We start from the raw sequence: 23,809 nt of genomic DNA on the forward strand, positions 1-23,809 counted from the left end.
GAAAATCTACATATTGTTGGAAAGCCGAGAATCTTGGTTTTTATTTGCACTATACCACTCGCCGGTGCGATGTGCCATACGGTAGCAGTGCACCAGTGGTGTATCGGAGGAGCTTGGAGCCCCAAGCACTTTGATATGCAGACCCAAAACCTAACTAGGACAGTTTGTGTCCGAGAGGTGTAGAGATTAAGGAAATGGTTAAAGGACAGCTGAAGTGAGAGGGATATGGAGGCTGCCATAGTTATTTCCTTTGAAACAATACCAGTTGCCTGGCAGCCCTGCTGGTCTGTTTGTCTGCAGTAGTGTCTGAATCACACACCAGAAACAAGCATGCAGCTAATCTTGTCAGATCTGACAATAATGTCAGAAACGCCTGATCTGCTGCATGCTTGTTCAGGTTGCTTTTTCGCGTGGTTTGGGCAGAAGATGCTACAAAAATGACAGCAGTGGTTTCCTATGGGTTTGCTAGAATGGAAGTTGTCTAAACAGCTCTATTATTCTGTTCTGAAAATCTTGTGAATCTTTAACCCGCTCATCATTTTATTTACAGAAATCAGTTAACAGTTTAGTTTGTATGTCATTTTTTTGTGGTAAAGATGCACTATTGTAATCTTTGTTCTTTCCCCCTCTCTTAGATGTGTTGTGGTACTATTAAATCCTCGGAAGAACAAACAGCATCATATACTAAACAGCTCCAGGTGAGTTCTCACAACTAGGGAAACCCTAGATGTTTTCTGTTGCTTTTTCCTCTTTTCCTAACTAGTAGTGTGTACCAAATTAAATAGTATTTTTAAAGTTTGCCTATGGTAAAATAATGTCTTCCTACCCAAAAGGCAAAGGAGGTGCAGCTGGACACCTGCAGTTGCTGGAATAGGTGAGATGTGAATACACTGCACATTTGGAGGAACAGCAGCTTAGGGTTCAGATGCATTCATTGCTTGTCCCATTATCCAGGGCTGGACTTGCCATAAGGCAGTGTAGGCTCGTGCAAAGCAAGGGCAAATTGAATAGAATCAAATCTAATCCCGATCGGACATGTCCGATTGAATCGAATCAATGAATCAAATCGAATCGGGCAAAAAATTGTAGGGTGTAACGTACTGCTTTAGTATGTTTATAGGCAAACCTGTGTGTGTGTGTGTCTCTGTACGTCTGTTACTTTGGTTTAGTAAATTGGGCCCCATAGTTTCCTTGTAAATACAGCGTATTTAAATAACATAAATCCTCTTGCTAGAGTGTGTGTGTGTGGGGGGGGGGAGGAAATCTAGCTCTAGTGTGGTTTCCTGGATAAATATGACTTACAGATGACTTCTCTTCCTCTTTTTCTTTGGTATAAAAATGCTTAAAGGATACCCGAACTAACATGTGACATGATGAGATAGACATGTGTAGTACAGTGCCTAGCACACAAATAACTAGGCTGTGTTCTTTTTTTTCTTTCTCTGCCTGAAATAGTTAAATATCAGGTATGTAAGTGGCTGACTCCGTCCTGACTCAGACAGGAAGTGACCACAGTGTGACCCTCACTGATAAGAAATTCCCCCTTTTTACCTCTTTCTTGCTCTCAGAAGCCATTTTCTGCTAGGAAAGAGTTTTATAGTTGGAATTTCTTATCAGTGAGGGTCACACTGTAGTCACTTCCTGTCTGAGTCAGCCACTTACGTACCTGATATTTAGCTCTTTCAGGCAGAGAAAGAAAAAAGGGAACACAGCATAGTTGTTTATGTGCTAGGCACTGTACATACACATGTCTATCTCATCAAGTCATATGTCAGTTTGGGTATCCTTTAAATATTGGCAGCAGTCAGTCCTTCGTTGCACCATTTTGGCATAATGACACATACTGTATATGGCTTCAGAAGGAATCAGTGAGAATGATTTGACTTCGTGTGACCCATGTAATCAGTCAGCACACGGGCGAGGGTCAGTCACTCTCAATTGGAGCGCTGTTTGTGTACGTTTTCTCTGATGCCATCTGATATTTTCTTATTCTGGCCCTGCTATTCTGCTCTGTCTCCCTGTGAGTGCAAAATCTATTAATGGCTTCTTAGCCAATAATTGACCCAAGAGCTCCTATTTTCTCCCTCACACCTCCGGTTGAAAAGAGGGCATCTAAACCACGCCAGGCAGGGAGCTAAATTGTCCTTGACACAAGGCATGAAGGACACACATTCTGCTGGTCCTGCTGCCAGATTAGGAGCTGACGTTAGCACATGCTTGCCCTGGTTTATTCAGATTCTTGTAGCTGCGGGAACCACTAAACCTAAATGACGGGAGGCTTTTTAAAACCAACATGCTTGTAAACAGAAGGCTGTTATTGATCTATATATTGCCAGCATCTTCCATGGCATGATAGAAAACAAAATGGCACATAGGTATAGATGGGCTGAGTTTAGCCACTGACAAACAGCACAACTCTCTATATCAGGATAATAAATATTACACTTTAATGATTGATTCAATATAAAATGTCAAAAATGAACCCCTTGCGGACCGACATAGTTGAAATCTACGCCATTCAAAAGTTTATTGAAGAATCTAAAACACACTTACAGTTGCATTTGGTGCATTCAGCTATGGGCAGTTAGGTGGGCGCCAGGTCTGAGATCTTGGCGAATGTCTGTTTCGCGCCACTGGTGCTTGTTCACCACTAGATCAAAGGCCTTTGATCTAGCTGTGAACAAGACGTTTGCTGAGATATCGGACCTGTCGCCCACCTAGCCGACCCATAATGGACCCTGAAAAATGTTTACATATGTGACTTGAGCACGCCATCACAGTTCACCTTCACACTGCAGCGAGCTGACAATTGCATTTGTCCAGTCCTGAGTGCTGGGAGTCTTTATCTATCTTGTGAACGACATTGAAATCTACGTCATGCTTGTGGCTGTAAACCTCAGACACCAAGTAGATTTTCCACTATGTGGTCCGCGCATTCCTCCCACGATCAAGTGTACACGAGACCGGATATTAAGCTGTGAATTGACAGCTTAATCTCCTAGCATTAATCGGGAGCGGCGGGAATTGGCTCCTGATCACATGATCACTCTGATCGCCGGTGATTGTAGTGATAACATAGTAAACAAATCACACTCTCTGCATTCCTGACCAATTTCTTAAGGTGGCCATACACTGGTCGATTTGCCATCAGATTCGACCAACAGATAGATCCCTCTCTGATCGAATCTGATCAGAGAGGGATCGGATGGCTGCCTTTACTGCAAACAGATTGTGAATCGATTTCAGCCTGAAACCGATCACAATCTGTGGAGCTGCCCCCCCCCCCCCCCCCTGCATACGTTACCTGTACTGGCCGGCGCGAGTCTCCTGGTCCCAGCTGTCTTCTTCTCCGCTCCGGGCTCCAGACCGTTCCTGCAGCTACTGAACTTCCTGTCCAGGGGAAGTTTAAACAGTAGAGGGCGCTCTACTGTTTAAACTTCCTGCCAGCACAGGAAGTTCTGTGTAGCAGCAGCCGGTCCGGAACCCAGCGCGGAAAGAAGACAGCGGGGACTCGCACCGGCCGGAACAGGTAATGTATACCCGCTGTATTGCGTCGGTCGTCGGCCATTCGAATGCCGCTATCGACGCACTCCCGACCTGCCGGCGACCGAGAAAAATCTTCCGCATGGACGGATCGACGGGAACGATCGATTTCGGACGGAAATCGATCGTTCTGTCAGCGGTGTGCGCGGCGATTTCACATCCGATTCGATCACTGTGATCGAATCGGCCGTATATTGGCGGGAAAATCGTTAGGTGTATGGGCCCCTTTAGGCATCCAGCCCCATTCTGACTGAATGTCATCCATTATTGATTTTATCATCAAGCCAGGGCCCTGTACTGTGTTCGTACGGGTCTGGCTGCTGCGATGCAGGTCACAGTTGCTCTGTGCTGGAGAGAGGAGGAAGGTGAGTATTACTTACCCAGCCTCGCTTCCTGTTGCCAATCTCTGCATGAGGGGTCCATAGGCAAACGCAGGGGGGGGGGGGGGGGATTACAGCTGCCCAGAAACCCCCCCTCAGACCAGGGTCGGCGCAGTGTCTAGGGACAGGCACAAGTTATATCTGTTACACCAGAATATCTGCAGGCATCCTGCAGCTCACAGCACTGCCCCTTGGGAAACTAAACAGTCAGGTATGAGCACAGCCCTGTGCCCTGCTGTGTGAATGCTTCACTTTCCCCTTCATTACCAATGTGAGCTGTCCTCATTATCTGTATCCAAACTGCTTCTGATATATCCTGTTGTCGATCAGGAGCAGATCGGACATTTAGAAAATAATTGTCAGGTGGACAGGAAATTGCATTATGTGTACCCAGCATGATGTCCTACCATATTATTATACTGTATTGTTTGGCTGAGGGAGACCTTTCAGGAATCTCCCCCTTGAAAATCCTGGGTTTGCCCCTGGGGTCACTAGACCACCAGGGAAAGCGCCAGAGCTGCAGGGACTAGGCTATATGCAATAATATATGCAGCTTACTGAACAGGAAGAGCCGAGATTCAAACCCTGGTCTCCTGTGTCAGAGGCAGAGCCCTTAACCAGTAAACCATCTTATGGCTCAAGAAAAGCACTGGTAGTGCAGAAAAGTATTGGGGGAAGGTAGGTGTATATAACACACTGGTAACAAATATTCTAAAGTCTAGGGCCCTAAAGAGAGGATCGCTCACCACACAGGCTCCGTTCGTATCGCTGCTGACACTGCTTTTTTGAAGCTGGAAGCTGTCACTTGAAAAAGCAGCGTCCTATGCGATCCTAGAGGATTCCACGTGGGGAGCACTCCCTCTCTGGAATTTTGAATATTCAGGTAACATTATCGTAGTGCGCGCAATCCATGTCATGCGCCGCCAGGCCTAGCACTTGTGCACTGCTGCCAACCCGGAAGACAACGTCTGCACAACCCGGAAGCAACTTCTTCATAACAATACAGCACAGCAAACGTTTCAGTCGTCACCGACCTTTTTCAATGCTATTGCATTGAATTGTTGTTCAATTGCATTGAAAAAGGTCGGTGAAGACCAAAACGTTTGCTGTGAATTTGCTCTAAATAAAAAAGCTTGTGTGCTGCAACCGTGTTAACTGTCATGTTTTTCCTGTATAAATCGTTGGTTGTTACGATCAAAAATGTCAGTTAAATATATCCTATATGAGACACACAGTGATATTTGAGAAGTGAAATTAAGTTTATTGGATTTACACAAAGTGCACAATAATTGTTTGAATAAAATAAGGCAAGTGCATAAATGTGGGCACTGTTGCCATTTTATTGATTCCAAAACCTTTAGAACTAATAATCTCAAATTGGCCTGGCAAGCTCAGTGACCCCTGACCTACATACACAGGGAAATCCAATTATGAGAAAGAGTATTTAAGAGGGTCAATTGTAAGTTTCCCTTTTAATTTTCTCTGAAGAGTAGCAACATGGGGGTCTCAAAACAACTCTCAAATGACCTGAAGACAAAGCTTGTTCACCATCATGGTTTAGGGGAAGGATACGTAAAGGAAACGTAAAGCTGTCTCAGAGATTTCAGCTGTCTGTTTCCACAGTTGGGAACATATTGAGGAAATGGAAGACCACAAGCTCCGTTCAAGTTAAAGAGACTCCGTAACAAAAATTGCATCCTGTTTTTTTATCATCCTACAAGTTCCAAAAGCTATTCTAATGTGTTCTGGCTTACTGCAGCACGTTCTACTATCACCATCTCTGTAATAAATCAACTTATCTCTCTCTTGTCAGACTTGTCAGCCTGTGTCTGGAAGGCTGCCAAGTTCTTCAGTGTTGTGGTTCTGTGATGCATCTCCCCCCTCCAGGCCCCTCTCTGCACACTGCCTGTGTATTATTTAGATTAGAGCAGCTTCTCTCTTATCTTTTACAAGCTGGATAAATCCTCCTCTGAGCTGGCTGGGCTTTCACATACTGAGGAATTACAAACAGGCAGAGCTGTCTGCACTCTGCAGGAAGAAACAGCCTGACACTTCAGTGGAAGATTGCTGCAGGGGGAAAGAAACACACAAATGATCTCTTGAGATTCAAAAGGAAGGGTGTATACAGCCTGCTTGTGTATGAATGTATTTTCTGTGTGTGGACATACTGTACATCAACCTACTTCCTGTTTTGGTGGCCATTTTGTTTGTTTATAAACAAACTTTTTAAAACTGTTTTTAACCACTTTTAATGCGGCGAGGAGCGGCGAAATTGTGACAGAGGGTAATAGGAGAGGTCCCCTAACGCACTGGTATGTTTACTTTTCTGCGATTTTAACAATACAGATTCTCTTTAAGCCACGAATGGTGAGAACAGTCAGTCAACCCACAGACCTGCACCAAAGACATATAGTTACATAGGTATTTGGGTTGAAAAAAGACATATGTCCATCGAGTTCAACCAGAGAACAAAGTACAACACCAGCCTACTCCCTCACATATCCCTGTTGATCCAGAGGAAGGCGAAAAACCCTTACAAGGCATGGTCCAATTGGCCCCAGAAGGGAAAAAAATTCTTCCCGACTCCAGATGGCAATCAGATAAAATCCCTGGATCATCATCATTGGGCATTACCTAGTAATTATAGCCATGGATGTCTTTCAACGCAAAGAAAACATCTAAGCCCCATTTAAATGCAGGTATAGAATTTGCAATAACTACTTCATGTGGCAATGCATTCCACATCTTAATCACTCTTACTGTAATGAACCCTTTGATAAATAAATGGCTAAAATGTTTTTTTTCTCCATGCGCATGTCCTCTAGTCCTTTGAGAAGACCTAGAGACAAAAAGCTCATCCGCCAAGCTATTATATTGCCCTCTGATGTATTTATACATGTTAATTAGATCCCCTCTAACTCGTCCTTTCTCTAGACTAAATAAACCCAATTTATCTAACCTTTCTTGGTGAGTGAGACCTTCCATCCCACTTATCAATGTTGTTGCTACTCTCTGCACCTGCTGTAAAACTACAATAACTTTCCTGTAATGTGTTGCTCAGAACTGAATTCCATATTCCAGATGTGTCCTTACTAGAAAGTTAAACAGGGGCAATATTATGCTAGCATCTCAATTTTTTATTTCCCTTCTAATGCATCCCAACATTTTATTAGCTTTAGCTGCAGCAGCTTAAGATTAAATACGATTATTTAACTTGTTGCCGATGAGTACTCCTATGTCCTTCTCCAAGTTTGATGTCCCCAACTGTATCCCATTTATTTTGTATGGTGCTAGACCATTGGTATGACCAAAATGCATGACTTTACATTTTTCAACATTGAATTTAATCTGCCATTTATGTGCCCATATAGCCATCCTATCCAGATCCTGTTGCAATATGACACTATCTTCCTGAGAGTTGATGATTCTGCACAATTTTGTATCATCTGCAAAAATAGCAACATTGCTCACTACTGCATCTACTAGGTCATTAATAAATACATTGAAGAGCACTGGACCCAGTACAGACCCCTGTGGGACCCCACTGCTAACAGTCACCCATTTTGAGTATGATCCATTGACCACAACTCTTTGTTTTCTGTCCATTAGCCATTTCCCTATCCATTCACACAGACTCTTCCCCAGTCCTTGCAACCTCAACTTTTGCACCAGACTTTTGTGTGGAACAGTGTCGAAGGCCTTTGCAAAGTCCAAGTATATCACATCTACAGCATTCCCAATATCCATATTAGCATTCACTACCTCATAAAAGCTGAGCATGTTAGTCAAACAGGACCTTTCTTTAGTAAACCCATCTTGATGCTGAGAAATAAGATATTTTCTACTATGAAGTCATGTATAGTATCTCTTAGTAACCCCTCAAATAGTTTGAATACAACTGATGTTAAGCTAACAGGTCTATAATTTCCTGGATCTGATTTTTTTGCCCTTCCTAAATAATGGGAAAACGTGGGCTGTACGCCAATCCACTGGGACTCTACCAGTTGAAAGAGAGTCACAAAAGATAAGATAAAGGGGTTTATCTATAACTGAACTTAATTCCCTTAGGACCCGAGGATGCATGCCATCCGGGCCAGGTGCCTTGTCTATTTTTAATTTATTTAGTCTTGCCCTCACTTCTTCCTGCGTTAAGTATTTAATATTACAGTTGGAAGACCTACATCATCATCTTGCTGCAGATGGCTTCACTGTGCATCGTTCAATCATGTGGCACACTTTACAGGATAACAAGAGTTGTTATGCATGGAGGAAAAAGAACACTGTATTCCAAGAAAAACACCTGCTACCTACAATAAAATATGCTGGTGGTTCCATCATGCTATGGGGCTGTGTGGTCAGTGCAGGGACTGAGAATCTTGTCAAAGTTGAGGGACGCATGGATTCCACTCAGTATCAGCAGATTCTGAAGACCAATGTTTAGGAATCGGTGACAAAGCTGAAGCTGCACCGGGCTGGATTTTTCAGCAAGACAACGACCCTAAACACTGCTCAAAATCCATTAAGGCATTCACGCAGAGGAACAAGTACAACATTCTGGAATGGCTATCTCAGTCCCCAGACCTGAATATAATTTAAAATCTGTGGTGTGAATTAAGCTTTCCGTGCCTGGAAGCCATCAAACCTGAATGAACAAGAGGAATGGTCCAAAATACCTTCAACCAGAATCCAGACTCTCATTGGAACCTACAGGAAGTGTTTATAGGCTGTAATTTCTGCAAAAGGAGGATCTACTAAATATTGATTTAATTTCTTTTTCTGTGGTGCCCGAATTTATGCACCTGCCTAATTTTGTTTAAACAATTATTGCACACTTTCTGTAAATCCAATAAACTTTATATCACTTCTCAAATATCGCTGTGTGTGTCTCCTATATGATATATTTAACTGACATTTTTTAATAGTAACAACCAACGATTTATACAGGAAAATCATGACGATTAACAAGACTTGCCCAAACTTTCGCATTCCACTGTGTGTGCGTGCGTGCGCGTGTGTTGCACTTTGGAATTTTGTCCTTTATACTTTTAATACCAATAAATTGTGACTATTATTCCACAATCTATTTCTTTGGTTGGTCTCTTAGATGCCATTTCCCCTTCCCCGTTCCCTTATTATTCTGCTGGCTTTTAGGTGATAAAGGATGGGGGGCAGCAATGGGCTGCTCTCTGTACATGTCTGCTCAATTGTTCTTACAATCTTATTCACCTTGGATACCCCTTAATGCAATGTCTCCTCTGCCAATGACCTTCTCCTCCTAACCTCTCTAGTCAGTCTGGGCACTAGTCACTAATAACCGGTAATGTTTAGGTCAGCAAGAGACCATGCAAAGTTTAAATGGGAGTTAAACAAATTATGTAAAAATAGCGTAGCTTGCGCTATACACACACGGTACACAATGGGTGTATAACATGCGTTACTCTGACTAACCCTAACACACGAGTTACGATATTTGCACAACATGATGCATAGTTTGTGTAACTCCAGGTCAAACCTTATGGGCGCTCTCTGCGTGCGCAAAGTTTGCTGTTGCTTCATGCCGCTTGACTCATTCTCACATATTGTCAGAACTGGATGGGAGAGGAACTGACAACAAGCTAAGTATGTAATATTCATTTGCAGCTACGCCATGTGTTTATTTTAAATTTAACTCAGTTCAGGTTCCCTTTAAGTGATTAAAAAGTCTGTGTGCGGATCCCCTTTTTGATTCTTGGATTTGGATTGCTACCCAGCACCAGCGCTACTCCAATTCTTGGTGTGCCGTTTACTTAATTGGACCAATACGGGGGATTCATCCACCCCGGTCTTCAAACAATAAAGCCAGTAAGGAGCACTCTACTGGATGTACAGAACCATTAATGTTGCTTTATTGCATCATTTCTACTTGTGCAGCCACCAATAGGAAGACCTAATGTTTCAGGCTACATGCCCTCTGTTATACGCCAGGCATTTGAACAAGGGGCGTGTACCCCGAAACATTATGGCTTCTTGTCGGTGAGTCTCTAAGTAGCAATTATGCAAAAAAAGCAATGTTAATGGTTCTGTGCATGCATCCAGTAGAGTGAGAATTACTGTCTGTTTCACTAAATCAACCCCCAAATATCTGGCTGTCAAAGTTCAGAAATTCAAAAAATTGCTATGATTAGAGAGGAACTGGGTCCTTCTGCTACTGGGTCCCATAGCAGATGTCACGACTGTTGCTACACTTCTATTTACAGGTATTTCCAGTCTGCACTATGTGATTTTCATTTCTGTACAGTCTATACATAATTAGGTTTGTCACTAACATGGAGACCTTGTTTCTGTTTTTCAGGAAAACGATCACTGCACTTGCATTTTCTCCAGATGGGAAGTTTTTGGTCACGGGAGAGGCAAGTATTTGTTTTGTAGTAAGAAATGGCTATTTACCTCTCCGTGTCTGATAATGTGCTTCACATTCCATGATACAGTACTAGACAAGAACAGATAGTTTGTCCCCTGCTATTGTTAGAATTGAGATATAACTAAAATGTATGGGGCCCCCTTGCAAAAAGGTAGCAGGGTGGTCCCTGGCCCTACACACCCAAACAATCCTCGGCCACCCCTAGTGCAGGGAGCCATCCTCTGGGGCCTGATCACGCGACTCGAATCAGTCATGTGATCTGGAGCTAGCAAATGGCAACAGAGTGTGTGCAGCTGTGAAGCATGGAGGAGACGCACAGGAGCAGGTAAATATTGTACTGCCTCCTGCTCTATTATGCATGCAGGAAGGAAGAAAGAGGAGCAAGCCTCTTCAGCAGAGAGAGAGAGAGAGGAGGAGCAAGCCCCCTCAGCAGAGAGGAGGAGCAAGCCCCTTCAGCAGAGAGGGAGAGAGAGGAGGAGCAAGCCCCCTCAGCAGAGAGGAGGAGCAAGCCCCTTCAGCAGAGAGAGAGAGAGGAGGAGCAAGCCCCTTCAGCAGAGAGAGAGAGAGAGAGAGAGAGAGGAGGAGCAAGCCCCTTCAGCAGAGAGAGAGAGAGAGGAGGAGCAAGCCCCTTCTGCAGAGAGAGAGGAGGAGCAAGCCCCTTCAGCAGAGAGAGAGGAGGAGCAAGCCCCTTCAGCAGAGAGAGAGAGAGGAGGAGCAAGCCCCCTCAGCAGAGAGAGAGGAGGAGCAAGCCCCCTCAGCAGAGAGAGAGGAGGAGCAAGCCCCTTCAGCAGAGAGAGAGGAGGAGCAAGCCCCTTCAGCAGAGAGAGAGGAGGAGCAAGCCCCTTCAGCAGAGAGAGAGGAGGAGCAAGCCCCTTCAGCAGAGAGAGAGGAGGAGCAAGCCCCTTCAGCAGAGAGAGAGGAGGAGCAAGCCCCCTCAGCAGAGAGAGAGGAGGAGCAAGCCCCCTCAGCAGAGAGGGAGAGGAGGAGCAAGCCCCCTCAGCAGAGAGGGAGAGGAGGAGCAAGCCCCCTCAGCAGAGAGGGAGAGGAGGAGCAAGCCCCCTCAGCAGAGAGGGAGAGGAGGAGCAAGCCCCCTCAGCAGAGAGGGAGAGGAGGAGCAAGCCCCCTCAGCAGAGAGGGAGAGGAGGAGCAAGCCCCCTCAGCAGAGAGGGAGAGGAGGAGCAAGCCCCCTCAGCAGAGAGGGAGAGGAGGAGCAAGCCCCCTCAGCAGAGAGGGAGAGGAGGAGCAAGCCCCCTCAGCAGAGAGGGAGAGGAGGAGCAAGCCCCCTCAGCAGAGAGGGAGAGGAGGAGCAAGCCCCCTCAGCAGAGAGGGAGAGGAGGAGCAAGCCCCCTCAGCAGAGAGGGAGAGGAGGAGCAAGCCCCCTCAGCAGAGAGGGAGAGGAGGAGCAAGCCCCCTCAGCAGAGAGGGAGAGGAGGAGCAAGCCCCCTCAGCAGAGAGGGAGAGGAGGAGCAAGCCCCCTCAGCAGAGAGGGAGAGGAGGAGCAAGCCCCCTCAGCAGAGAGGGAGAGGAGGAGCAAGCCCCCTCAGCAGAGAGGGAGAGGAGGAGCAAGCCCCCTCAGCAGAGAGGGAGAGGAGGAGCAAGCCCCCTCAGCAGAGAGGGAGAGGAGGAGCAAGCCCCCTCAGCAGAGAGGGAGAGGAGGAGCAAGCCCCCCTCAGCAGAGAGAGAGGAGGAGCAAGCCCCCCTTAGCAGAGAGAGAGGAGGAGCAAGCCCCCCTCAGCAGAGAGAGAGGAGGAGCAAGCCCCCCTTAGCAGCGAGAGAGGAGGAGCAAGCCCCCCTCAGCAGCGAGAGAGGAGGAGCAAGCCCCCCTCAGCAGCGAGAGAGGAGGAGCAAGCCCCCCTCAGCAGCGAGAGAGGAGGAGCAAGCCCCCCTCAGCAGCGAGAGAGGAGGAGCAAGCCCCCTCAGCAGAGAGAGAGGAGGAGCAAGCCCCTTCAGCAGAGAGAGAGGAGGAGCAAGCCCCTTCAGCAGAGAGAGAGAGAGAGGAGCTGCAAACCCCCTCAGCAGAGAGAGAGGAGCTGCAAACCCCCTCAGCAGAGAGAGAGGAGCTGCAAACCCCCTCAGCAGAGAGAGAGGAGCTGCAAACCCCCTCAGCAGAGAGAGAGGAGGAGCAAGCCCCTTCAGCAGAGAGAGAGGAGGAGCAAGCCCCTTCAGCAGAGAGAGAGGAGGAGCAAGCCCCTTCAGCAGAGAGAGAGGAGGAGCAAGCCCCTTCAGCAGAGAGAGAGGAGGAGCAAGCCCCTTCAGCAGAGAGAGAGGAGGAGCAAGCCCCCTCAGCAGAGAGAGAGGAGGAGCAAGCCCCCTCAGCAGAGAGGGAGAGGAGGAGCAAGCCCCCTCAGCAGAGAGGGAGAGGAGGAGCAAGCCCCCTCAGCAGAGAGGGAGAGGAGGAGCAAGCCCCCTCAGCAGAGAGGGAGAGGAGGAGCAAGCCCCCTCAGCAGAGAGGGAGAGGAGGAGCAAGCCCCCTCAGCAGAGAGGGAGAGGAGGAGCAAGCCCCCTCAGCAGAGAGGGAGAGGAGGAGCAAGCCCCCTCAGCAGAGAGGGAGAGGAGGAGCAAGCCCCCTCAGCAGAGAGGGAGAGGAGGAGCAAGCCCCCTCAGCAGAGAGGGAGAGGAGGAGCAAGCCCCCTCAGCAGAGAGGGAGAGGAGGAGCAAGCCCCCTCAGCAGAGAGGGAGAGGAGGAGCAAGCCCCCTCAGCAGAGAGGGAGAGGAGGAGCAAGCCCCCTCAGCAGAGAGGGAGAGGAGGAGCAAGCCCCCTCAGCAGAGAGGGAGAGGAGGAGCAAGCCCCCTCAGCAGAGAGGGAGAGGAGGAGCAAGCCCCCTCAGCAGAGAGGGAGAGGAGGAGCAAGCCCCCTCAGCAGAGAGGGAGAGGAGGAGCAAGCCCCCTCAGCAGAGAGGGAGAGGAGGAGCAAGCCCCCTCAGCAGAGAGGGAGAGGAGGAGCAAGCCCCCTCAGCAGAGAGGGAGAGGAGGAGCAAGCCCCCTCAGCAGAGAGGGAGAGGAGGAGCAAGCCCCCCTCAGCAGAGAGAGAGGAGGAGCAAGCCCCCCTCAGCAGCGAGAGAGGAGGAGCAAGCCCCCCTCAGCAGCGAGAGAGGAGGAGCAAGCCCCCCTCAGCAGCGAGAGAGGAGGAGCAAGCCCCCCTCAGCAGCGAGAGAGGAGGAGCAAGCCCCCCTCAGCAGCGAGAGAGGAGGAGCAAGCCCCCTCAGCAGAGAGAGAGGAGGAGCAAGCCCCTTCAGCAGAGAGAGAGGAGGAGCAAGCCCCTTCAGCAGAGAGAGAGAGAGAGGAGCTGCAAACCCCCTCAGCAGAGAGAGAGGAGCTGCAAACCCCCTCAGCAGAGAGAGAGGAGCTGCAAGCCCCCTCAGCAGAGAGAGGAGGAGCAAGCTCCCAGCCCCCACAGGGGGATAGTGTTATACCCCTGGTCCTCAGGGTTACTTGTGATAGTTGTCATTTCCGGTATATTTTAATGACTATTTCAAATTGGAAAGCAAGTAATATATCTAATATTGCTGTTTTTCCTGGCTTAACCACATCACAATGGGGCTTAAGTCATGAACAATATATTGATGTAAGTTGCTGAGCTGCGCACACCACAATGTCCTATAAAACACAAAATATAATGCATATAGCGTAACTCCGTTACAGAACTTCACAGGCACCCTGGTGATAGTGAATTGTGCAGCACTCATGCATCCACTCCCCAATACAGATTGCGCTCACCGGACACAACAGGTGGATCTAACGTTTGACGTAAAACACCCCACTGGCACTTGGACTCTTCAACTTTAATATTCAAGGCAAAAGCTCCATACCATAAAAATAAATAAAAACATATAGATCCATCATAGCATAACACTGCATGAATAATCATAAATCTCCCACGCAATGATTGCACACTCACGTCTGTTGAATTTAATATGCACATCACATATACTTTAGCAGCGGGGTCTGTCCTGGCATCTGGATAGGAAAGCACGGCGTCCCGTATCTCCCTCCCTCTCTCGCTCTCTCCGCCCAGTACTGCTTCACGCTGTACCTGATAGTTTGTATTCACAGATATTTTCTCTGCAGGCAGTGACGTCAGAGGCTCTTGGACGTAGCTCCACCCTGCGCGTTTCGTCTAATCAGACTCATCAGGGACGTAGCTCTTCCCTACGCGTTTCGTCCAATCAGACTCATCAGGTCAACAATATATTGACCTCCATAACGTCGGTGGGCAGACTTTGTTTTTAGATGCAGTCTTATTTAAGGGTATTGCAGCTTTAATCATTGTAGTTGAAACTTATGCTGGGTACACACGGTACGATTTTCCATGCGATAGATGGATCCGATTGATAAAATCCCTCGTCCGATATTACTTCCACTCGATCCTGCACTCGATTTCTCATAGAAGTGAATGAAAAAAAGATAAGAAAAACGAGCGAAGATAAGAGAATCGAGCGCAGAATCGAGTACAGAATCCAGCGGAAAAAACGGCCGGGTCGGGAAAGTGCATGGAAAATCGTACCGTGTGTACCCAGCATAAATCTCTAATGAATTGGCTGCTCTACATCCTTCCACACTTGTTGGTTTTTTCTACATCATGCAACAAAGTACTGAACGGAGTTCATTGATATTTCTTCACCTATGTGATGTTATTTCCCACAAATATGTACTCCTGTGTCATGTTTGGCACTCTGTAATTCTGCTGACGTGTCCACATGAGGCCAAGATTCTTCTGCTAATGCACATGCTCAAAACCTATGGATACAATTAGGGCCTTCATCTCCAAATTGGGGCATTTTGAGAAACTGGCACCACAGTGCAGTACGTGTTATGGTGCGGGATGGTGCTACTAGTAAAAAATATTAGTCATTTACATCATCTATGTGTTATGCCGGGCATACACTGCACGTTTCTGGATGCAATTATGCGCCGGATCGAGCCGCTGGCATCCCCGCTCGTCCGCGCGGATCGATTCCCGCTCGTCCCTGCCGGCGCTAATCAGCCTGGGCTGAACATCACTGTGAGGGTGGGGGTTCATTCGATATACAGTGGCAAAAAATATAGGAAGTGTTTCTAATCCTGAAACCAGGAAAATTACCGTAAAAGCCGGTATCCTGAATAAATTACTTCATTCAACTATATGTCACTACAGTGCCTCTTTAAAGGGGAACTTCAGCCTAAACAAATATACTGTCATTAAGTTACATTAGTTATGTTAGTTAGAATAGATAGGTAATATAATCTCTTACTCGCCCTGTTTTAAAATAACAGGCAAATGTTTGTGATTCATGGGGGCTGCCATCTTTGTCATGGGGGCAGTCATCTTTTTGGTTGAAAGGAGGTGACAGGGAGCAGGAGACACAGTTCCAACTGTCCTGTGTACTGATTACGCCTCCCAGCTGCACACGCTAGGCTTCAAATGTCAAATTCAAAATGTAAGAAAAAAAAATGTGCACCAAAACAGCAGAACGAGAGAAATCCCATCATGCTTTGCACAGCATCAGGGAAAAAATGCCCGGGCAGTTTTCTTCTGTGCAGCTAAAAATGAGGCTCGTATAAGAGAAACAAAGTTCTGATGCTGTGAAACTGTTAAAGAAACACCAAGCCTTTTCAGTGCTGCTGAGTCGATTTGTAGTCTGGAGGTTCACTTTAATGTAAACATTTGTTGTGGTATTAGCTGGAAGAAGATGAAGAAACTGAAACGCATTTAACAAACCTCGGCTAGTTTTTCACAGTCCATAGCGCATGTTGCATGGATACCTTTTGAACGAAGTTATAAATCTGGAAGTCTTGTATGAATTAATTGATGCTAAACCTGAAACCTACTTTGTGTAGTAAAGCGGTTCAGTGCGCATTGGATTGAAGGAGCCAAGTATTGTCCGATGTTCTCACAACCTTGCGGTCTTCTCCACACTCGCAGTATTCTCAGGCTTTCCCAGTGTGTGTATGCGGGTCAGTGCTTCCAGAACAAAGGCACTTGAGTCTGTGTCTGGACAGCAGTGTGAGCAGCAAAGTCATGCAGGGACACAGTGGCGTGACTGAAATAGATAGTCTCATTGGTGTCATTAGGAAAACAGGCCTCAGCTCCACAGACTAGCACTCTCTCTCCAACTCTCTTGCAGTGAAAGTGGGATGAAACTCCATATTAAAAGAACATAAAAAAATATCCAATGGGAAAGAAAATATTTCTACTAGTTTTCCATCTTTATGGTTTCTTTGTGATGTCAAAAGTGATATCACTTCTGCTTTTATCTTTTCAACTCAGCTCAGTGTTCATTTTCCCTCCTCCCTACTCCCCCAGCAAAAATCACCTCGATAACAGACTTGCATCACTGTGTAAACTCTTCAAAGGGTTAGGGGGATTCAAATGCCTTCTTCTGGTTATAGTGCCCTTATCTTATCCAAAATGGGAAGCTTTCTGTTAACTGCATGCTTTGATATGCTTGATACCGTAGCTAAGAAAAAAAAAATTCCCACTGGCACTAAACAGTTCCTGCAGTTAGGCAAAGACACCCAGACCATGTAAAAAGAAAAAGAAATTGGAACATATAGGGACCTATTTTGGAAAAAGAAGGGAGTTACATATATATATTTGGCACTTTTTTTTTTTTATTTTTGGAAGCTACAACCCCCTAAAGCAAACCTGAACCGGAAAAAAGGTTTTACTGCAGAGTTCAAAGGGAGATTATTTCTTTTATAGCTTAAAAGACTGTTTGCTTTTAAAACTGCAACTGTGACAGTATGATTCAATGTTATATTTAAAAAAAAAAAAAAAAAAAAAAAAAAAAAAGCTACCGGTATATAATTAAAATATGAGACTTTTGTTTGCTACTAATGTGCTATTCCTATCTGTACTATATATACAATTCATTAGATCCTACATTATCTCAAGTTATCACTCAGGCCTTGTTCACATTGTGTTCCGCTCGCGTTGGGAGTTTTTTTATGCCTTTTTTTTTCCCCAGTTTCTGTGCATTGGACGGTTTTGTTAAGTGCTTTTCTTAGCGCTTTTGCCGGGCGATTGCGTTTTTTTACTTTCTGACTGACAACTCTTTGATCTGGAAAAGCGTAAATATATTGTATTTATTATTAAAAACGCTCATGCAATCTCTGCAAAAGGCGATTTTTGTGAGCGTTTTTTAATATTCCTTCCCATTAAGGTGGAATCGCCTCAAAAATGGTCTATGCACCGCTTATCTGAGCGGATCGGAAACGACCCGCTCAGATGTGAACTTTGTCATAGAGAATCATTGCACAAGCGCTTTCAGAGCGATTTTGAAAATCGCCAGTGCTTACAAAATCTCAAACGCCCCCAGTGTGAATGAGCCCTCATTATAGTCCATTCAAGTGCTTCAGAGAACAAGACTGCAGTGGGTTGGAAAGCTCAGAGAAGCACTTCTGCATAGATAACTGAAGTTTTTTTTTTTTAACTATTCCTGTACTGGAAAACAATAGGAGACTCTCTTCTTTGCTACTAATGTTCTGTTGGCTGTACTACACATATATTTCATTATCTCATACGTTTATTTTTGCTGCAGGTTTGCTTTAAGTTTTAGACTAGCAGTCACACCCTTGAGAAACGGGATGGTTTTGGGGGGTAAGATGAGGTAACAATTAGTCTAGTAATGTTACCAAATCACAGCATTATTCCCTGACTCATCTGATCTGCATAGCTAGGAAGCACAGATGTTGGCGGAGATTTGTATTTTCATCTGGTGATTGCCCGGTTTCTGCAGGAGTCCCTCTATATATAGCTCAGGCCCAGATGTTGTGTTCTAATCTAAAATCTCATTGAGAAACCACCAAATCTCCTAAAAATTCACAAGTTCTATTACCTAACATTAAATGGAACCTACACAGACTCTGCGCTTGCAGTGGCTGTCCACAAATTACAGAGGGCCCTCTCTGCTTCCTGCCTCCATCTCTGTATTCAGTTTTTCCTCCCTAAAATAATGTCAGACGTTCACATACAGGGACTCTGTGTTCTGAAGCTGATCGGAAGCGGGCAAACTCATAAAAAGTGGAGCCAACAAAAAAGGACACAGCGTGTGCATGCTGGCCATAGAAGCCAAGCCCTCTGAAAGATGAAATGTGATTGGTTGCTGGTGGAGCAAGAGCTTATGTCCGCTTGTATGTTCTCTAAAGTTTTCACAGATCAGCCCTTCTGAAGTGAGTTTTCTGACACAGAATGTGCTCTGAGGAAATGTATTTGTAATCGTTCATAGGTAGCTCTTCCATGTAGCTCTCGTGCTAAATAGAAATGGTAAAATTGGCCAATCAAAACTGAATGTGTGGCCGCACCCTTTATCAGAAGTGTTATACATTGTATTTGTATCTCTAAATAGTATAAATTGCTGATTTAGACAAACAGAAATCTGCTTTTCCTGGGACTCTTCTGAAATCCTTTTCTGTTTTATCATTTTCTTGTGCCTGGTACACACCATGCAATTTTCCTGTTAGATCGACAGCAAGTTTCCCATCATTCAATAATTTACAGCATTTCCGGTTTGAAAAAGCGATTGATTTTGTGCAATACTGATCTTAAAATAGATTACTTTCTCAATCGGAAGCATATTGGTCATTCTGGAAATGATCAAATGATGGGAAATTTTCCGTCAATGTGATGGGAAAATTGCATGGTGTTTACCAGCCCTTAGGGCTCATTTCCATCTAGCGCGCTTATGGAACGCGATCGCAGGGACTGCGCTGTCTGCTCTTTCCATTCATGCGATTCAATTCACTTTTGAATCGCAGCACATGGTTGCCTGCATTTCTGGGGGATTTTGCCCGCGATCCCATTCTGTATAATGAATGGGATCGCAAGCTCCGCCTCCCGGTAGTGATGCGCAATGCAGAGCCGCCTGGCTCTGCATTTCATGGAAACGAGCCCTTAGTCAAAATGTATAGGAATATTCCATAGCTTTCATTGTTGAGTTTTCTTCCACTGTTCTTATGTGTTGGAAGTTATTGTTTAAAGTGGACCCGAACTTTTGCACAGGACAGATGGAAAACCTAGAGAAATGCACACTGTATGTATTTAGAGAGTTTAGGCTGTCTAGCTGTCTAATTCCCCATTTGTGTATAATCACTAGTTGGAATTTTATCCCTCTCCTGTATCACATGACTGCCTATAGCAGATAAGCCCATTAGAAAGCACAGGCTGTAAACAATATGTCTGCTTCCATGAATCAGGAAATAGAAACTGCGGATTTATTTTAGGATTTGTATCAGCTGTAACAAAAGTTGTTTGTTTGTTTTTTTTTTGTTTAAAGGGGAACTGAAGTAAGAGGTATACGGAGGCTGCCATATTTATTTCCTTTTAATCAATACCAGTTGCCTGGCAGCCCTGCTGGTCTATTTCTCTGCAGTAGTATCTTAATAACACCAGAAACAAGCATGCAGCTAGTCTTGTCAGATCTGACTTTAAAGTCTGAAACACCTGAACTGCTGCATGCTTGTTCACGGGCTATGACTAATAGTATTAGAGGCAGAGGATCAGCAGGGCTGCCAGGCAACTGGTATTGCTTAAAAGGAAATAAACATGGCAGTCTCCATATACCTCTCTCTTCAGTTGTCCTTTAAAGGTTATTATGCTGTGTATCTTTTAGAGAAGATCGGTCCACTTTAAGATTTCTAAACAGACCTATCAATATATCTGTGTGTATGAGCCATTTTCCTTGTTGTTTGCAGAGCGGTCACATGCCGGCGGTGCGGGTGTGGGATGTGGCTGAGAGGACGCAGGTAGCAGAGCTCCAGGAACACAAATACGGTGTGGCTTGCGTGGCTTTCTCTCCCAGCTCCAAGTACATCGTGTCAGTGGGGTACCAGCATGACATGATCGTCAACGTGTGGTCATGGAAGGTGAGTCTGAAAGGGGGTCCTTTACAAGTTCCCTACATCTTCTCAAAGCAGAAGATGTTGTTTCCATGATGTGCTCCTTGGTAGCCCTGTTTTCCCTGAGACAATCGGTAGTATCCATGGATTCCATTTGTGACCCATAAACCACCAGATTTTTCCTCTGCCTCCTTAAAGGAATACTGAGGTGACATAATGAGATAGACATGTGCAGTGCTACAAATAACTACACTGTTCCTTTTTTTTAAATTCTTTTTCTTCTTTGTTCTTTGTCTGAAAGAGTTAACATTCAGGAATGCAAGTGACAGTTTCTCTACAGTCTGGACCTAGTCGGATTATAGATTAAAGCAGAATGAGAACCAACATTTCCTCATTGCTCTAATGGATTATTTACAGCATATTCTATACAACCAGCATTTTTTTTTTTACTAGAACAGCATTCAAAGGGTTACACACAGGACTTCAAAGCTTCCCTGCTAGCAAAGCTGGACGCATCAGAATTTGTAGATAATGTTATCTTGCGTTTAATTGTATCAGGTGAATGTAAATAAACACTTCTCTGACACTCCTGGTACCCTGAACAAAGTCAGACAATTTAGAAAGCATTTCTGCTTGTTAGAACATGAGTAAAGCAGTTATTAAATAAAATGCACAAAAGCAAATATGATAACCGTATGGCATATAAAAAGTAGGAAAACATGTTTTTATTGAATATTATGTCAGGGTTTTATACCGCTTTATCCCTCACTGGTAAGGAATTAAAGCCATAAAATGCTTTCCTTGCAGAGAACAACTTCTGAGAGCAGGGAATAGATAAACAAAAAATCAATAGCCCATATATTTTAACTCTGGCCTACTTCCATAACTGTGACACTGAGCCAGAGACCAGGAAACATTAAAAACTTAGAAATTATGGTCGATTTAAGCATAAAACAAAACTCTGGGATATCTAAAAAAAAGTCATTTTTTAGGCGTAGGAGAATAGATACAATTGTTTATCTCATCCGTTCCTTTTTACCTCGGTATGCCTTTATTCCCAATTCCAGGAATTCTGTATGTTTGAATGAGGTTTTTTTTTTTTTTAATGTATGGCTTTTCTATTCCAGAAAAACGTGGTGGTGGCAGCAAACAAGGTCTCCAGCAAAGTAACGGCCGTTTCCTTCTCAGAAGACAGCAGCTACTTTGTCACCGCTGGGAACAGGCATGTCAAGTTCTGGTACCTGGATGAGGCAAAATCATCAAAGGTGAGTCTGATGGTTGGGAATACGCGCTGAGGGTTTTTTGGAAGATTAGTGGGCAATCAATTTTCTGATCATTTTTCCGATCGATTTCAATTCACTTCTTTGACAAGAGCGATCAGAAAAATGATTGAAAGCAGATCGGACCTGTAAGAAATGATCTATTGAGCCATCTATCTTCCAAAAAACTCAGTGTATTCCCAGCATTCTACTTTTAGCCGCAGATCAGATGATTCTGACTGAAGTCTGACTGGATTGGCCACATAATTGATTCTGGTGTGATTCAGGCACTACTGGTGCCAGAAAGATCAACTGGACTGCCAGGCATCGGTTTTGTTTAAAAGGAAATAAATATGCCCCTCATTTCAGGTTCCCTTTAAAACATCCGGGCCAGGTTAGCCGGTGCTGTGTCTGATCGTGGTACCCAAGAGTACTGTGTCTGATCGTGGTACCCAAGAGTACTGTGTCTGATCGTGGTACCCAAGAGTACTGTGTCTGATCGTGGTACCCAAGAGTACGGTGTCTGATCGTGGTACCCAAGAATACGGTGTCTGATCGTGGTACCCAAGAGTACTGTGTCTGATCGTGGTACCCAAGAGTACGGTGTCTGATCGTGGTACCCAAGAGTACTGTGTCTGATCGTGGTACCCAAGAGTACTGTGTCTGATCGTGGTACCCAAGAGTACGGTGTCTGATCGTGGTACCCAAGAATACGGTGTCTGATCGTGGTACCCAAGAGTACTGTGTCTGATCGTGGTACCCAAGAGTACGGTGTCTGATCGTGGTACCCAAGAGTACGGTGTCTGATCGTGGTACCCAAGAATACGGTGTCTGATCGTGGTACCCAAGAGTACGGTGTCTGATCGTGGTACCCAAGAGTGCGGTGTCTGATCGTGGTACCCAAGAGTGCGGTGTCTGATCATGGTACCCAAGAGTACGGTGTCTGATCGTGGTACCCAAGAGTGCTGTGTCTGATCGTGGTACCCAAGAGTACTGTGTCTGATTGTGGTACCCAAGTGTACGGTGTCTGATTGTGGTACCCAAGAGTACGGTGTCTGATCGTGGTACCCAAGAGTACGGTGTCTGATCGTGGTACCCAAGTGTACGGTGTCTGATTGTGGTACCCAAGAGTACTGTGTCTGATCGTGGTACCCAAGAGTGCTGTGTCTGATTGTGGTACCCAAGTGTACGGTGTCTGATTGTGGTACCCAAGAGTACTGTGTCTGATCGTGGTACCCAAGAGTGCTGTGTCTGATTGTGGTACCCAAGAGTGCTGTGTCTGATCGTGGTACCCAAGTGTACGGTGTCTGATTGTGGTACCCAAGAGTACTGTGTCTGATCGTGGTACCCAAGAGTACTGTGTCTGATTGTGGTACCCAAGTGTACGGTGTCTGATTGTGGTACCCAAGAGTACGGTGTCTGATTGTGGTACCCAAGAGTACTGTGTCTGATCGTGGTACCCAAGAGTACTGTGTCTGATCGTGGTACCCAAGAGTGCTGTGTCTGATTGTGGTACCCAAGTGTACGGTGTCTGATTGTGGTACCCAAGAGTACTGTGTCTGATCGTGGTACCCAAGAGTGCTGTGTCTGATTGTGGTACCCAAGAGTGCTGTGTCTGATCGTGGTACCCAAGTGTACGGTGTCTGATTGTGGTACCCAAGAGTACTGTGTCTGATCGTGGTACCCAAGAGTACTGTGTCTGATTGTGGTACCCAAGTGTACGGTGTCTGATTGTGGTACCCAAGAGTACGGTGTCTGATCGTGGTACCCAAGAGTACTGTGTCTGATCGTGGTACCCAAGTGTACGGTGTCTGATTGTGGTACCCAAGAGTACTGTGTCTGATCGTGGTACCCAAGAGTACTGTGTCTGATTGTGGTACCCAAGTGTACGGTGTCTGATTGTGGTACCCAAGAGTACTGTGTCTGATCGTGGTACCCAAGAGTGCTGTGTCTGATTGTGGTACCCAAGAGTGCTGTGTCTGATCGTGGTACCCAAGAGTGCGGTGTCTGATCATGGTACCCAAGAGCTGCATGCTCAGTGGAAACTTTTAAATAATCACCCCAAATACCTCCACAGCCACACCTTGTACACTCCCCAAATTTGATGGTATGGAGGGGACCCCCTAAAGTATCTCTGCAGCCCCCAAACCCCACTGTTTCCCAAGATACAAGCCTACCTTGTAAACCAGCAGGACTGGGGAACTGCAGTGTGGCACCGATGTGGTTTGGAGGGACCTCCCCATACCCTCAAAATTTGGAGAGTGTAGGAAAACATACAGAGATAAGTTAATTGGCTTCCTCCTAGAAATTTCCTCTAGACTACGATGCATACACTACACAATACACACATAGACGACTATACAACTATGGTAGGTATTTGATTGTGAGCCCCTGAGGGACAGTTAAAGTGA

The 23,809-nt window shown here is 45.6% G+C and overlaps 1 protein-coding gene across 5 annotated transcripts in view; it reads left to right on the forward strand.

The window, feature by feature from the left end:
- The window catches only part of MAPKBP1 (mitogen-activated protein kinase binding protein 1), a 254,641-nt gene that overhangs the window by 147,863 nt on the left and 82,969 nt on the right, over positions 1 to 23,809 (forward strand). For all 5 annotated transcript variants that reach the window (XM_068254292.1, XM_068254295.1, XM_068254296.1 and 2 more), the window contains 4 exons: positions 636 to 698; positions 10,255 to 10,312; positions 19,996 to 20,166; positions 21,267 to 21,404. In XM_068254292.1, coding sequence (XP_068110393.1) covers positions 636 to 698; positions 10,255 to 10,312; positions 19,996 to 20,166; positions 21,267 to 21,404 — 430 coding nt within the window. The remainder of the gene's footprint in view (positions 1 to 635; positions 699 to 10,254; positions 10,313 to 19,995; positions 20,167 to 21,266; positions 21,405 to 23,809) is intronic.

This window comes from Hyperolius riggenbachi, chromosome 9 (genome assembly GCF_040937935.1).
Source record: "Hyperolius riggenbachi isolate aHypRig1 chromosome 9, aHypRig1.pri, whole genome shotgun sequence".
Classification (NCBI taxonomy): domain Eukaryota; kingdom Metazoa; phylum Chordata; class Amphibia; order Anura; family Hyperoliidae; genus Hyperolius; species Hyperolius riggenbachi.